The sequence below is a fragment of the Symphodus melops genome (genome assembly GCF_947650265.1).
Source record: "Symphodus melops genome assembly, chromosome: 1".
Lineage (NCBI taxonomy): Eukaryota > Metazoa > Chordata > Actinopteri > Labriformes > Labridae > Symphodus > Symphodus melops.
The window spans coordinates 42400080-42416693 of NC_136691.1; the positions used below are offsets into that span (position 1 = coordinate 42400080).

The 16614-nt window shown below is 40.6% G+C and overlaps 1 protein-coding gene across 1 annotated transcript; it reads left to right on the top strand.

Moving 5' to 3' along the window:
* The first annotated feature begins 2506 nt into the window (after positions 1-2506).
* Positions 2507-15296, top strand: plekha2 (pleckstrin homology domain containing A2). The gene is made up of 12 exons (XM_079362037.1): positions 2507-2808; positions 6802-6962; positions 7066-7122; positions 7505-7553; positions 7691-7788; positions 10911-11042; positions 11171-11260; positions 11365-11433; positions 11528-11598; positions 12669-12732; positions 13478-13555; positions 13650-15296. The coding sequence occupies exons 2-12, from the start codon at positions 6822-6824 to the stop codon at positions 14094-14096; spliced, it is 1296 nt and encodes a 431-aa protein (XP_079218163.1). The 5' UTR covers positions 2507-2808; positions 6802-6821; the 3' UTR covers positions 14097-15296.
* Positions 15297-16614: the final 1318 nt, after the last annotated feature.

The window sequence follows — 16614 nt, forward strand, 5'->3', positions numbered from 1 at the left end:
AACTTGCATTCAGGCTCTAGATTGTCTGTATCATTCTTGTTCTCTGACCTCATGATGAAAATGTATATTCATGTTAAGGTGTTACTTACTTACTTACTTACTTACTCCTCTCTATCCCCCAAGGCTTCAAAGGAGCTCCCCTCAATGCAACATTTTGTCCTTTTCTCCATGTCAAGCTCATCTTTTCGAGCTCCCATGTCAGTTTTACGCCATGTGATTTTTGGGCCTCCCAGATTTTCCCTTTTACCTGGTGGTGGTGTCTGTCTCAAGACGACTCTTGTGATCTGATCCTTTTCCATTCACAAAACATGACACAGACACAACCATCTATATTTGATTTCCTTTATTATATCAGTATGTTTCTTGTGGAGTTTGAGGTTGGATGTACATCACCTTGAATATGAGAGTATTTGTTACTCACTGAATAACACCAACCTATGGTTTTGCTGTAACCGGTGGAACTCAGGTGCGGTTATAGTATGCCAGGATGCCTCAGTGTGCTGTTAGTGCACAGTCTGTTTCATGCAACAGAACCACTTTTCTAATCCTGTGTTGTTGCCATTGGATCCTGAGATTGAACTATTTTAGATTTTAGAAAAATGTGTAAAAAGATGCTAACATCACTGTTTAGTGCATGAATTTGTGTCCAAAAGCTCGTCTGAATAAAGACACAAAGTCGTTATTTTTGTGTGTATGTGGAGTGTGTGGGTAAGATTGCCGTGTTGTGACATTTGACACCCTACACTTGACATTTAAAGGCCAGAGAAAACACATTCATGAGATGTTTAAGTTCCTCAGCCTACTTTTAAGGGCTCTAAAACTTCAGGACCCTCTTTTGAAACTACACAACTTGAAAACTGTGCAGTCGCCACAGGATATGAAATCACAGAGGTAGGTCTCCTTCCTCATATCACATGAGATGCAACCACTTCCTCTAAAGGGAAGGCTGCAACATTTTGCAAAGAATATAATGAAAATAAATATAAAATGCAGAATTACAACGTTAAATGCATAATTGACCACTTTCGAAACAAAATTTCCATCTGAAATGTGTTTCTGACTCAGGAGTTTCATCACACGACTCAAACTGTGATCACTTCAGTGTGAAGATGAGGTAATACTGAACACTGTCCGCACTGTATTCAAGCAGAATGTGCAGTCTGTTCAGCTTTACATAGTGGCACATCTAGATAGTAATATTCTACTTTTACAATACAGCCTCTGTCTTATGCTGATTGCTAATTTGCAGATGAAGATACATGGCTGAACTATATGTACTGTAATGATCGAGCAGGACATTAACTCTTGAAAAATAATATACAGAATCAGATTTAATGCCTGAGTTTCCTCAAACAGTTTCCATTTTCATATCCACACATATACACACAGGTCTGGGCTCATAAGGTTAGTTTCTTCATCTTTAATGTAGATTTTGGGGTTTAAAACTGACATATTTTTGTGCTGCACTGGCTTCTTCTTTCAGTTGTGTTTCACAATATTATCTACATGGCCAAGTTAGTCTTCATGTTAAAACCATACACTATTATAAGATGAACAACATCCCTCAACCCTCTCCCATTGTACAGAGATGAAACTAAATGACCCCAATCACAGGCCATGACATTTTGTGCATTTGGATCCAGAGCCAGCAGGATTGTCTGGAAGAGCCTCAGTACTGATGTCACACCGATAAAAACAATAAAGATAATGTTCAATGATTCCTGTGTTAAATTTGACTTCTGGTTTGACCCATGCCCCTTCTGTTTACATGGAGGAGTAAAAGCTATTGACCTATACTGCAACCCTGGGAGCACTCTCTATTGTTTATAAAGTCTATGGTTCAAACTGAAACAAATTATCCCAAACATCTGACCACAGCTCAATGTTGTAGAAATGTTAACAGTTGAGTTTTAAGCAAACAAGTAACGGGAGATAGAATGACGTAGACTTACAACAGTTCTGACGTATAGCGTGAAAAAGCACATTGATTTTCCCCCCCCCCTTGTCTACACAAAGATAGCACTGTTAGCTTTAATTGGAGAGATTTATGGTGAGTTATGTATGTATGTATGCATGCATGTATGTATGTACGTTCAGTTATATGTATGTGTATGTATGGATATATATATATATATATATATATATATCACTGGAAACATTTTACAAAGTGCAGGAATAGCAGCAAAATAAAAAATAAACTGAGTCTGTCAAGTTTGGTATCTGTCAAATATTTTTGGTGCACGGGAGAAATATCTGTCATTCTGTAAACTCACATTTAGGAAGCTCATGTTGCACCAGGCAAGGTAACTAATCGCAATTCGGGAAGATACTACGCACGTTTTATTGAGTTAGGTATCTTATTAAAAGCTCCGTTCAAAGAGCAGGAGCAGTCAGGGGGAAATGACAGAGGCTGCTTAGTTTAACCTGTTTAAAACCGGGCGAAAACTGGTGTTGCATAGTTCCTCTTCTGTGAGAGCAGAGGGAGGAGGTGAAAGAAGAAAGAGAGGGGGAGGGCCCGGCCGGAGCTCACATAGGACCCATAGATCACATCCGGGGCTGGTTTATTCTAATAACGAGACGTCCAACCCGGAAAAAAGACAAGTCTTCTGTAATCTGAGCACACAAACAAACAGACAGGAGGGTGAGAGTCAGTCGCACGCGGGCTTACTTGGTGGCGACAGGTTGTGAAAGTTGTTTCAAACATCGTCTGACATGCTCGGTACTTCTCAAACTCTCCGGCTCTCTCCCCTCTGCTGCGGCGCCGCGCGGGGCGCTGGCTGTGGCGCACACTGACTCCCAGTACAGCGGGTAAGTGTCTCAGTGGCACTTTGTGTGTCTGTATGTTTCTGTGTGTGTGTGTGTGTGTGTGTGTGTGTGTTTCTGTGTGTGTTCGAGCTGTACGGTGCAGCTGTAGGTGTGGCAGGCCGTTGAGTCAGTGCAGGTCATCTTAGCAGAACAAATGTCTGTCAGGTGTAGCTGAGTAATTGTTCCAGGTCACACTTCAACTTTTCATTGCACGCTCATGATCACGTTATACGTGCACGCTCATGTGTCCACACTGGTCACTAAGCGGAGGGAATCTCGTGTCTCATCTGCTGCTGCTCTTATTTTCCAGCTGTCAGTGCAAAGCAGATGGGGTGATGATGATGGTCTTTTATTACATGTTTAATAAAATGCTTTCTACATCTTGAGTGCAAAGTGACGATAACAAACGACTATTCGTGCAATCAGCAGTTATTTTTTGTAGTTTTATGTTTAAAATTGTAGGTTGTTTATTTGAGTTGTTCCAACTGTAATGCTACTTTATGTAGTGATTTGACCTCACGTTATTGTATATTTTTTTAAATACTACATTTCTTTTAAAGTTATAGTTTGTAAATAGTTTTCAGCTGAAACAGACTGACATGTGTGCTGACATCTCTTTATGACCTACAAAGACAAACAAGACAATCAGCATGAAAGTTGATTATTTGTTATATCTTCAGTTTTACCATCTCTATACTCCTGCTTTGGTGTAAGTGCCAAATGAAGTAATTTACGGTGAACGTTTTTTTCATTGAAAAGACTGCAATGAGTGATACAAGGAAGCACAATGAAATTGTTCTTGTTACAAACAGCTAAAAAAAATTCAGGAAAAAAGTCAGCAAAGAGGTAAGAGGTACCATTTTCTCTGCAGGGATGACTTAAGCCATACAAACTGAAAGGTTTTCATGGGAGGTTTGATAAGAACAGCTATTTGTTTCCCATTTAAAAAGGATAGAACCTGTTATTGTAAAGTAATATCTGGCAAATGTATTAGTTTTGAATTGATGCCAATTTAAAAAAAAGTAGTAAATATGTCCAACAATATGAAAAAACTTGTCTCTATATTATGTAAAATAATGAGGCAATGTAAGTGAAAGTATGAAACTTTACCAGAGTGACCCACAACCAAGTTGCAACCTTTTTTAGTGTTAAAAAATGAAGCAAAAAAACAAACAAAAAACTGCAGTTCCTTGAGTGTCAACTTGAGGCTGGCTCCTGAAGACCCAAAAGTCACTTTCAAAACCCAAATGAAAATGTTAATTTTTACTGCAGAATTAAAATGTTTACAGCCTGGTAGAAAATGTTATGTTGGATTAGAGGTATCCTTATTTAGGGGCGTGATCTGTTTGATATTCAGCATTTCCAATATGCAAACCGCCATGGATTGGGCTTCCAAAATACCCCTTAACATACCAACGTGTGGCGTCACTGAGCCTTGGTCCATGTTTCTATACAGACAATGCGTACAACATAAAGGTCATGTTTACATGTCCAGGCATCAGTAATATCAAATGTACTGAACTCCAGACTGTCAACTTAGCCCCACAATGGAGAATAATTAATTTTGGGAAATTTGACATTCTTGTTTTTAAACGACTCTAAATACTTCAGTGATTTAAATTTAAAAAGTTGTCACTAACTCTTCAGTCCTATGAAACATAACTACTTTTACATTTTATAATAAGGCTAATGAAATTGCCTGTGAAACAGGGAAAGAACTTGATTCTGAAAATTAGCTCCCCTGATAACTTACTTCAGTTTAAGGTCTTAAAGACACCAAAGTTTAAGTCGAATTTCCTGATATCCTCTCGTTTGCAAACAGCAACTTTTTCTTTTGAATTTGTCACACTCCTGTTGTTCTTGTTTTGCTCATGTGTCATCTAACATTGTATTTATTTCAACACCTTTCTGATCAATCAGCAACTGAGAAAGTAGGCTATGGAGAAAAGTCAAGAGAGACATCAGGCTTCATTCAAAGTTACAAACACTTTTTAGAAACAAATACCTTACAAATACTTACATTACTAATATTGACTCGGAAAGCTCAGAGGTACTCTTCAGGGCTTCACTACACTTTATGTTATGAGACATGTTGTATGTAGCGCTTGACTTTGTGGCCACGCCCACAAAGTCTAAAGAAATGGTTTCAACCACAAAATCAGCTTTTTTCTTAAAAAACTGACTCAGTGTTTTGTGAAAGCCAAATAAGACCCTCATCCTTGATGCTTCATTTGCATTTTTTAAAAGGTCTAAAATTGTTAGCAAAGGGGACAACAATGGGACAAGAAACGGTCTCATGAAATAAAGCATTGCTCAATAATGACAAGTTTACTCAAAGACAAGAAACCTGTTCAGCTTTAATCTCTCTCATTGACAGTTATTTGGTCTTTAAGTGGTTTTAAAGACGTACACAAACTAAAATACCCGCCCAAAGTAAAAGAGGTGAAAACAAGAAGCTGAATCTGTTGTTAAATATAAAGCAGATTTGTAGATTGAGTGTGGGTGGGTTTCAATTCACCGCTACAGATGTGGTAGAGCACGATGATAATGCTTATGTAATAATGAAACTGTTTTTACCTTTAAACTATGTTGATGTATGTGTGGAATATTGTGCACTGAGAAATATGTTTTATGTATGTAAAATGTGTTTAATTGCAAAGTTGTGTGAACGATTCTAAAACCTCTCTGCTACTCCTGCCTGCAAGGCTCCTTTCAGTTTTTTCTTTCCGAGTGTGTGTGGTTGTGTCAGTCATGGTTTTGGTATCTGTGTGACCTCTGTGGCATTATTTCACTTTTCCATTACACCCAGAGTTTCTGCAAAAAAAAAAAAAAATGGAGCAGTTTGCATCTTTGACCTTTATTAAAAGGCAGAAGAAGAAAAATGCCTCATGAAAATACTTGAAGCATCAACAGCCCACAGATTAAAAATGAAGATTGTTCCTTCCTACTAACTTCAGTATAGTGTTGGAGGAGTTTCACCAGCTTGGTGAAAACACAGCCTGTTATTTCACTGTGTCGCTCTTTATCTTTGTTGGGTATGTATGAGTGTTCAATGGAAAATGTGATCAACTGTATCCCTTCAAAGACTTTTAAAAGTACTGACAGAAGGTTTAGCCAGTCTGTCCTGATAATTTATTTTTATGACTGTCAGTTAGATTTTGACTTTTATTTTTATTAAATACAATCAGTCACAGATGTGGCCTAGTTGGCTCTAATATCACCCTCAGTGTAAACTTATCCTTTCAATAAAGGATAGTACTAAAACAAGTGAGGTTAAGTTAAAAAGAAAATGTGCAGAAAAGGTGACCTGAGGTAAACTCTCTAAGCTCTCGAGGAAGGACAAAATCTGCTTTAATAAAACGGAGCTCTCAGAGTGCAGGAAGTTTTCTAACTCCTAACTGAAAAGGTTTTGATTTTTGTCAAGGAATCAGTCAGTCAGCAGCTCCATGATTCACATGTCAGGCATCATTTTAATGAATACATCTTTTACCCCATTCCTCCCACCCTCCTCTTCCTCTCTCTCCTCTTCCTCTCTCTTCTCCGGCCAGTGAAAATGTGCGTGTGTGCAGATCTTGAGTGCAGTCTGTAATTTTTGGCTGTGGTGGTGGAGGGCCTCAGCTCAGCCTCAGGCTTCAGGGTTTGCTGCTCAGCCTCAATCACATCACATGAAAGTGTGTGTGTGTGTGTGTGTGTGTGTGTGTGTGTGTGTGTGTGTGTGTGTGTGTGTGTGTGTGTGTGTGTGTGTGTGTGTGTGTGTGTGTGTGTGTGTGTGTGTGTGTGTGTGTGTGTGTGTGTGTGTGTGTGTGTGTGTGTGTGTGTGTGTGTGTGTGTGTGTGTGTGTGTGTGTGTGTGTGTTAGAATAGTAAAGGAAAGATAGTTTATCTTCCACATCTGCCTGTGTCTGCCTCCTCTGTCCTAGAAGTCTGTGTGCTTCTGTTGCTCCTCTTACATTTCACCTCTCAATGGCCCTCTGATTTCAGTGTCTGTCTATTTTAGTGATATGTGATATTAGCAGCATGCCATACGTGGATCGGCTCAACCGTGTGTGCGGTTTCCTTGACATCGAGGAGAAGGAGAACAGCTGCCGCTTCCAGAGGCGATACTTTATCCTCGACACGCAGGGAAATGCTCTGCTCTGGTACATGGACAACCCTCAGGTACTCAAAAATGAGCTTGACAAACATTATGAGGAAGTGAACATGACCTAAGTGTGTAACCTTGGACTCTGAGCCAATGATGAGCCTTTGTGTTTGTATGCAGAACCTGCCCAGTGGAGCCAGCTTCGTCGGCAGCCTGAAACTAACCTACATCTCGAAGGTAAACAGAGCTCTTTTATTGCCTGTAGCCTCACCTGTCTGTTGGCTGTAGTTACATAACATCCGGAGAATTCAACACATGCGTCTGAGCCGTGTGGACACAGGAATGCACACACAGAAACAGGATGCACACTTTGTCTGTAGCTGTAGTTAAGGGTCACATGCAGAAGCAGAGTTTGAGAAGTTTTCCAGATGTCAGTGAGCACGCTAAGCTAACCAGAGATAATGACATCTGGCTTCAGCGCTGACAGCTCCTCCCTGGATACTCTGCCTCAAAGAGATGTCAAAGATATAAAATGTTTTTTTCTGTCCTCTCCTCTTGTCTCTGCTCCGCTCCTTTTTTCTTTTGCTGTCTCCTGTTCTTTCTATTCTCCTTTTCTCAGGTGAATGAAGCTACAGCCAAGCAAAAGCCAAAGACAGAGTTCTGCTTTGGTGAGACCTTTTTTTTTGTTGTTGAAGAAAACATTGAGTCATGTTTAATCAATAGTATTAGTTATGTGTATACACGTGATACATTGTATCATGTAGTTATAGTTTATAGTGATGGAATAAGTGTTTATTTTTTGCAGTCATTAATGCAGTTTCTCGACGGTACTTCCTCCAAGCGAACGATGTGAATGACATGAGAGAATGGGTGGCTGCTCTCAACAAGGCCAGCAAGATCACTGTGAGTACACACGCACACGCACACCTGCATATACACTTAACATTATAACAGGATGTCTCTGTCTAATGCGTGGTTCAAAAAAGGGCTGAAGCAGCAGTTATTGATGAGGCATTTGTTTCCACCTGAGCACAGAGGGCTGCAGTTTGTGGTGCTGTGACTAAAACCATGTTGTCTCTTGAGGGCAGAAATGCCAGCACAAAAAGCCCTCTCTGACACACGCAGTGAATGAGGAAACTGCATGATTGTGAGTGATAAGACGCACACTGAACGTCACTGTGGTGGAGGTGTCACATCACTGTGTGTTTTTGAGTGAACGTGCCGGACATTCAGTTTGCTCATTTGCATAATGACTGAGCGTATATGTCAAAAAACAAACTCAGAGTCTGGATAAATCCAGATGTTTAAGGACAGCAGACAACAGCAAGGGTGGTTTTTTTTCTCTCACCTGCACACCGACACAGGAAGCTGCCTCACTCATTCTGTTTTTCACTTCCTCTTCGATGGGAGGACTTCTCTGTCGACTTTTCACAGCTTTCTGAGCCTCAATGAAAACTAGTGAACACTGTGAACAGAGGGGATGCTGTCAATGATGTAATTGCAAGATTTAAAATAGCACCATTAAAGATGAATTTACAGAGGATAAAGGTGTTACAGAGAAGCTCCTCACATGATTAGGTGACTTGCAGAAGTATTCTTCCTCCTCAAAGCTTTCCGTGTGTGCGTGTGTGCGTGTGTGCGTGTGCGTGTGTGCGTGTGCGTGTGTGCGTGTGTGCGTGTGTGTGTGTGTGTGTGTGTGTGTGTGTGTGTGTGTGTGTTGGGTTGTATGGATGGACCAACATGTTGCAGGAGGTGATGTTAAAGTATTCAAAAGAAGGTTTGAATAGCTTTGACTGCTTTTCAGTGAGACCTTTGATAAAGATCTGATTTCATTACGCATCCAGCAGGTGAGCTCTGTTCCTTTAACAAAGGGTAAAACTTCTTTGATATTTATATTTAAATCTAGATTTTACCACTGTAAAATATGAAAAACTCCATATTTTAGTTTATTTCATTTAGAGAGAGAGTATATATAGACTATATTTTTTAAATTTTTTAATTTAGATTTTTCTTGTTCCATTCTAACAACTGCTTTTATTGAGTGGCTCATGGTGAAAATAAAGGTATAGGAAATGAAGCAATGGGCTCTGTCCAAACTTAAGAGTTGCAGTTATTGCTGCAATAGCACCATGATACTCACTTTTAATTATTTTGGATATAGTTTTATTCTATTAAGTTGTATTTCATATTGCTGGGTCTTCATTGTTGTTGTTTTTTAAATGAAATTGGCTGAACGTTTGCGAGGTCTTTTACTCCTCTTCACACTTATTTGAAGTCTTTTTGACAGAAGTGAGATATGATTTGAATGTACAATGACATATAGGTTTAAGTTGTCATTGTGTTCAAGAGGAGAGACGACAGTATAACACTTTCTCCGACTTTTTTCTGCATGCATCTTCCCAAAGTATGTTTCTAGTTTGCATCACTGAAAGTATGCATGATTGTGCAGCTTTTCAGAGCATCTTTAGCATTTTCTCTTCCTGTCCTGTCTCTGTTTACTTTAAATAGCTAATGTGCACCATAGCATTATCTTTAGATAAAGTCTATTCTGCCATTGATCAGAATCAGCTTTATTGGCCAGGTATGTTTAACACACAAGGAATTTAACAATTAGCTAAAAATATAAACAGGTCGTTAAAGACTAATATGTACAAGACTCAATAAGATAATGGTGCAGTGGTGAGTAGTGCAAAAGGATGATGAAGTAAAGATGAGGTAGTTATCAGATGATCATTTGAATTAAATATGGACATTGACAGGGACAGTTTAGTTCAGGGTGATTTCACAGCAGCAGGTCTGACACTCTGTGACTGTTCAGCGTTCATCACAGTGACAGCCTGGGGGAAGAAACTGTTCTCATGACGGCTTGTTTTGGCGTACAGTGATCTGTAACGTCTTTCGGAGGGGAGGAGCTTAAACAGTTTGTGTCCGTGGTGTGAGGGGTCTGCAGTGATACCTGCCTGTTTCCTGACTCTGGACCAGTATAAGTCCTGGATGGTCGATCTTTTCTGCTGTCCTGATTGTCCGTTGCAGTCTGTGTCTGTCCAGTTTGGTTGCAGATCCAAACCAGACAGTGATGGAGGTGCACAGAACAGACTGAATGATGGAGGTGTAGAATATGATCAGCAGCTCCTGGAGCAGGTTGAACTTTATCAGCTGACGCAGGAAGTACATCCTCTGCTGTGCCTTCTTTCTGATTGTGTCTATGTGGGAGGTCCACTTCAGGTCCTGTAAGATTGTGGATCCCAGGAACCTGAAAGAGTCCACAGTAGACACTGTGCTGATCAGAATGGTGAGGGGGGGGGGGGGCTTCTCCTTAAGTCCATTGTCATCTCCACAGTCTTGAGCGGGTTCAGCTCCAGATGGTTCTGACTGCACCAGAGAGCCAGCTGTTCCACCTCCCGTCTGTAGGCAGACCGTCCTGGATGATGACGATGACGGTGGTGTCGTCTGCAAATGTTTTACATAAGAGCCCCCTGAGGAGCAGTACTGACTGTCAGGGTGCTGGATGTGATGCTCCCCAGTCTCACGCGCTGCCTCCTGTCAGTCAGGAAGTTGGTGATCCACTGACAGGTGGAGGCTAGCACTGTGAGCTGGGTGAGTATCTGGTTTAGTATATCCAGTGTTAATCTCGTCTTGACACTTAGCCCTGCAGTAGGGGTGAGTTTTCTCTCTTATGGTCTGTTCTGCTTTTGTAGGTTATGTAGGGACATCAGTATTCATTTCTGTCATTATCGGCATAAACACTCTGTAATGCAAACATTCATTCCTTAAATTTGATCATTTGGTATTCCCATTGGTATTCCCATTCAAGTTTTGCTCTTTTGTTTGAAAAGGATAATAAAATGAATGATAACACCATTTCTGGATGTTTTCCTGCGCAGACCAGATCATTTTCTGTTGCAGCAAATGTCTTCTCATTTGGATGTAAAGCACTAACCCCAGAGAAAATGAAGAAACCTTAATCTCCCTCAGTTAACAACTAATATGTAATAATTTGTTTATCCTTGTTGCTATGGTGACAGGTCCCCAAGTCATGCCCCGCCCCTCAAAGGTCAGATGTGACCGCAGTAATCAGCGACACTCAGGGAGGAAGGAGACAGCAGGCCTACAAAGCGGAGATCATCGGTGGAGTGGTGGTGCACACTCCCATCCAGGTAACAAGAGGGGAGGATTCACCTCACTGTGATGTTTTCATCTCTTCCATTTAGCAGAGTGCAGCGTTATTACATTGTGAAGATGGTGGTTATGTGTTTGTGATGATGTTTGTACTGGAACGTTTCAGAATGAGAGCGAAGACACAGAGGGGAAAGAGAGGAAGGGCAACAGGCCAGGCGTGCTGAGGTGCGGTTACTGTGTCAAACAGGGAAATGTGGTGAGTACCCAGCTCAGGACTGCTGATTAACTCAGTGCAGGAATAAATAAAGAGAGGATTTTGAAACTGAAAACTTTAATGTGGGGTGTGTGTGTGTGTTTCAGAGGAAGAGCTGGAAGAGGAGGTTTTTCACTCTGGATGACAATGCAGTCAGTTACTACAAGTCTGAGACAGTAAGCAGCCAGTCCTTTAGAGGTTTTTCTCTTTGTGCGTGCGTGTGTCTCTCTCTGTTTGTCCGTGTCTGAATTCTGCTGATTTTTGTCCCAGGATAAAGATCCTCTCCGAGCTATTCCACTGAGGGACATTCAGAAGGTCCACGAATGTCTTGTCAAGTCAGGGTGAGTCCAATGTGAAGCACTGAGTCTTGTTCTCTTTTCTCTCTAGAGCTTATTGAAACGATTTATTTCTTTTTTCTTCAATAAAAAACAAGAGGAAAACATGGGGGTACTGGTATTTTAAGTCCTAATATTAAGACCCTCAGTTATGGTTTATTCTCTATAGCTTTTATTTATAAGCAGTTTACACTTACTCTTTTCAAGAAAAACTTTGTATGGTTAAAACACAATAGTATTGTTTACGATTGTCATGCTTTTATAGGGAGGACAGGACTGTAGACGAAGTCAGAAAACAGGGGTGAGAGAGTGCTTTATGATGTGTGGTAAATGGCCATGGGTGGGTCGAAGTAAAATCTCAGTTCCTTCAAGACTAAATCCTTTTTATGTGGGACTGATGATTTAACCTCTGAGCGAATCAGTCACACTAGCACTATTAAACTTACACATACATATGAGAAAGTCATATGAGAAATTAAAGCTATTAAATACTGAAAATTATGCAATCTTGACAGTTGGTCTCGCCCCAGCTTACCTCTCTGAGCTGCTCCTGCCCGGTGCCTCAGGTCACCTGACCAGCTGCTCCTGGAGGTACTGAGGTCTAAGCAGAAGCTCAGAGGGGATAGAGCTTTTTCTAATGCCTGTCCCAAACTCTGGAACGATCTCCCACTGCACATTAGACACGCCCCCTCACTGTCCATTTTCAAAACTCATCTTAAAACACATTTTTAGTCTTTGGCTTTTAACCCAGCATGAGACTCTGTTCTTGTTTTAGTGTTTTATTGTTTTAACTTTGTTATTGTTTTATTTGTGTTTTACCTTCTTTTTTTCTCAAGTATGTACAGCACTTTGTCCCAGCTGTGGCTGTTAAAAGTGCTTTATAAATAAAATTGAGTTTAGTTTCTAACATTGTTTTGTTCATTTTTGTGATTTCCTGTGTAAATCTGAAAACAGACATGAATACATGAGTCCAGGTATGTTTCTCGGAGGAAACTACTGATACAGAGAGTTCCATATAACCTTGCTGTAGCCACTGTTTAATCCAGCATGATAATGTATCGCCCTGTGTCCATCAGGGAGCTCCTGCTGAGAGACAACCTGTTTGAGATCATCACTAGCTCTCGGACCTTCTACATTCAGGTAAAACATTGTCTTGCCCTTTCACCAGCCAATCAGAATCCTTGTCCATTACAGGTATTTGTGTGAGACCTTGAGCTCAACATGGTGAGAAGATCACAAGTTATTGTGTTATAGTCAGAGCAGAATGGCCCTTCGCTGCCAGATGTGTCTGTACGGATGTTTTTGGCTGTTTTCTCTAAATGCTCTGCCGCTGATGTGTGGCACTGGCATGAAAAGTTAGTGTTTGTGAAATGTGAGCAGCCATCTGTAACCATGAAAACAGCAACAATATCCTGCCTACTAGTCACCTGGGACAACAGCTGACTGAAAACCTTTATTGTTTTTTTTACAAAATAAAGGAAGCCTGATGAACCATTACTAAAACTGACATGTTTACATTAAAATTATCTTCTAAAACTAAAGTGACATTTTTAATTCATATGAATGTTTGTTTTTACTATATTTAAAGTTGTAAGACTAAAGAGCAGTAAGTCAGCCGATTCTCTCAAATACAGTATACCAACATTTTAAACGACACAAATAATTCTTGAGTAAAAACAAGTTTCTTATGACTTTAACAAAGCAAATGCACCACATCTGGCGTACTCCACAGACGATATTTGTAGTACAGTAGATCTTACGGGGTTTGTGGTCTTTCAATGAGACTTTCTCAATGTAGGGAACGTGAATAATATTAATTGACATTTCTGAGAACAAACCACAACCAAACTGCCAGTATTTATCTTGTGATCATGATTCTTCACAGGCGTACTCTCCAGAGGAGATGCATGGCTGGATCAGGGATGTTGAGATGAAGATCCAGGACTTCAGAGGTCCTCCTAAGGTAAATTAATTATTTTGGTATTTCATTATTCTTTTTTAACTTTAAGAAAAGAAGAAAAAAAAACGTGCCACTTCCCTGTCGCTCTTTTTTTCAGGGTTTTTCATTTAAACGAGCATCCTCTCTGTATCGAAGTCACAACTCCTCGTCCCGAGGTCATCATAGTGACGAGCGCAGACCTCCTCTAGTCAAGTCCTGCTCTGTGAATCCAGGCTGGCAGCCCTGGATGCCTGTCCCGCCCTGTGAGCCCTCCATCCTGGACGTAGAGGATGAAGACAGCCCTTTCAGCCCTTTGCCCACCGTGCCTTCTCTCTCCTCTTCCTCAACCTCTTCCTCCACCTCATCCTCCTCCAACTCCCTCTCCAATCCGGCCCCTGGCCCTAATGTTCCTCCTGCTGCATCCAACAGCGGACTAGGGATCATCGCAGCATCAGGGGACGCGGCGTTCGGGAGGCGGAGGCACCGATCGCAGCCTCAGCCTCACAGCGGCTGCAGATTCCCCTTCAGCCTGGATGACGACGGCATCCGCACCACCGACGTCTAAATTAATGAAGTCTTATTAGTTGGTACGTTCCTGCTTTAACATGAATGTGACTGGTAATAATAGTTTATTATAATAGTATTCCCTGTAAATGAAGGGACACTGTGACCGCCTGCGTTGAGGCCAAGATACGATTTGGGCCCTCTGCTGGTCATTTAGCTGCACTGCAGACGAAGGATGCACCCAGCTGGAAGGGAGGTGCGCAGTGTTTGTTGTTCACAAGACTGTGAAGAAGTTTGTTGGAGTGTTTTTAAAGTGCGACTTCCTCTGGAAACTTGAATAATCTTGTTTTTAATTGTCCCTGCAGACAAAGTATGGCACATGCTTTATACCTATTGCACCTTACCCAAACCAGAGATATTACTCTGTCATCAAAAACATGTTCTTAGGTCTGATTTACAAACAAGTGTTTAAAGGCATTTTAACACAATAGTATTAATCAGTTTTATATTCAAGCTTATGTTCACTTGGCTCTTTTGTAGTTTCTATTGGCTCCAGCAGCTTTCCCCCCCCCCATTTCTCTGAGATACACTTCATATGAAAAGCCTCACATCAGCTTACAGTTAATAATAGTTTACCAGCATTTTAATACTTCCATGTATCGGGTGTCTGGGGGAAAGTATCCAGTTTTAATAAAAAAGGTACACACATTTGCTCTTACACGTGTTGACTGATGGCTCCCCTGTCGTGGCAGAGATCATGGAGTAAACAGCAGGTTTCATGTTTTAGCTTTTATTTGCCTGAAGATCAATTGTCAGTAAACTGTGAGTCCTATTAGCTCTTAAAGGGGTACAAGAATTGTACAGCAGTGTTTCCTGTTGGTACTTTTTAGTAGAAAGTACTACATACATTAAAGTACAACTGACCAGCTGGTTGACAGCTTTGTAAATGTGATTTTTTTTGAAGCGTTACGTGGGGAAAATGTGCCACTACTTCTGGTAATTTAAATGTAATTCCACACTTTGCTTTTCACCTTTTTACTTGTGTTTTTTTTGTTGTTGCTTGACACAGCTCTCAGTAGACATCACAGCTTCCTCTTAGTTGATGCCTCAGATACTTTGTGTTGTTACACCAGTAGTCTTTAAAAGACTCCACTGATGTGGTACCATGTTCATTCCTGTTTCTGTTGTCTGAAGCTGTGTGCCCTATTCTGCCCGCATGCAATGTTAATTTTCTTTCTTGTACATTAAATGCTGCTTTTTATTTGGTGTTAGATTTTTTTTTTTCTTACTGTAAAGCTACTTCTGGTTTTATCTTGACTTTAAAATTCTAAACTTATGTGGCAGTAGTCTATTCTCACACAATATAAAAAATCTTACCTCAAAGACTTTTCCAAAAAGCCTTTTTGATAATAGATACAGAATTCATTTTACAACTTTTTTTTTTTTTTCCTGAATATCAAAATGTCCACCTGCCAGGCATGCAGCAGGTCAGGGCTAACGTATTTGACCTTCAACACAGCCACCTAGAAATTTGCACACCAAGTGCACACAAACACAATAGTTCACAAACATGCCAATCTAGTGCCCAGAGGTTGTGTTAAGTAAAGTGTTTCACACGTCCAGTGCAAAGGTCCATTAGGTAAAACGCCTGCAACGCTGTCCTGACCTCAGTCCACTCTGCTCTGTGCCCCGCAGTGCAGCCGGACTTGCGTGACTAAAATGTCTCCACTGAACGGTTTAAATTGTGTTGGTAGGTAAAGAGGCCCTGAGTGCCAGTGAAATGTCAGCTGTGTTGAAATGAGTTTTCAGTCTGTTAAAGACAGAGCTCCTCCAGGTACTGAGAGAAATCCAAGCAGAAACAAGGCAGGAGGGGCAGGGATGAAACTTTAGTTAGTCTGAGGACACAAAACAATGTTGGTGAAAGGCGGACACGCTTGTGTGGCCTGCTAAAAGAACAGTGATTTTTGACACTGTCAGAAAAGAATTGTTTATATTTATGCATTATAACTATAACTATTCTAATATACCGCCTGGGAAAGCTTCACACCTAAGAAGTTTTCATGCAGTTCTCCTTCATAATAGGATTTTTATTTTTTATTTTTTATTTAAAAGGGTTACCTTAAAATAAAATGATAATAAATTAAATAAAGAGAGAAAGGTCTGAAGTTTTCAGCGACACACTATAAGCCTTCTAGGTCTGAATTTGGAACAAAAACTAAAGGTCACACAGCACTTCAGTTTAACGCCTGTGAGTGACAGCAGCTCTAAGGGCGAGTACACACACACACACACACACTGCTCCCCTAAATGTTAATGTTCCCACATGGATGACTGATGCCATTACACTCTGTTGACTTTAGATGTTGCTCCTGAATATAGTGTCTGTTGCAGTGTTTTCTTTTTGTGTTCAATCGTTTAAATTCAGGCATGATAATGAATATGAAGACGACCCTTACATTAGTGTCTTTGTTAGTCACTGTTTTTTGTTTTGTTTTTTGCTGTAAGCAGAAGAATACCGCTAGAGGGAGCTACTACACACCACACTTCACTCATCTCTATTCATGCAGCTAAAATGATGA

Bases quoted from the DNA above. Each gene is read 5' to 3' on its own strand.
- plekha2 (XM_079362037.1), top strand. From the start codon at position 6,822: ATGCCATACGTGGATCGGCTCAACCGTGTGTGCGGTTTCCTTGACATC. The intron at 6,963-7,065 runs GTACTCAAAAAT...GTTTGTATGCAG, and splicing joins GGTACATGGACAACCCTCAG to AACCTGCCCAGTGGAGCCAG. The intron at 7,123-7,504 runs GTAAACAGAGCT...TCCTTTTCTCAG, and splicing joins AACTAACCTACATCTCGAAG to GTGAATGAAGCTACAGCCAA.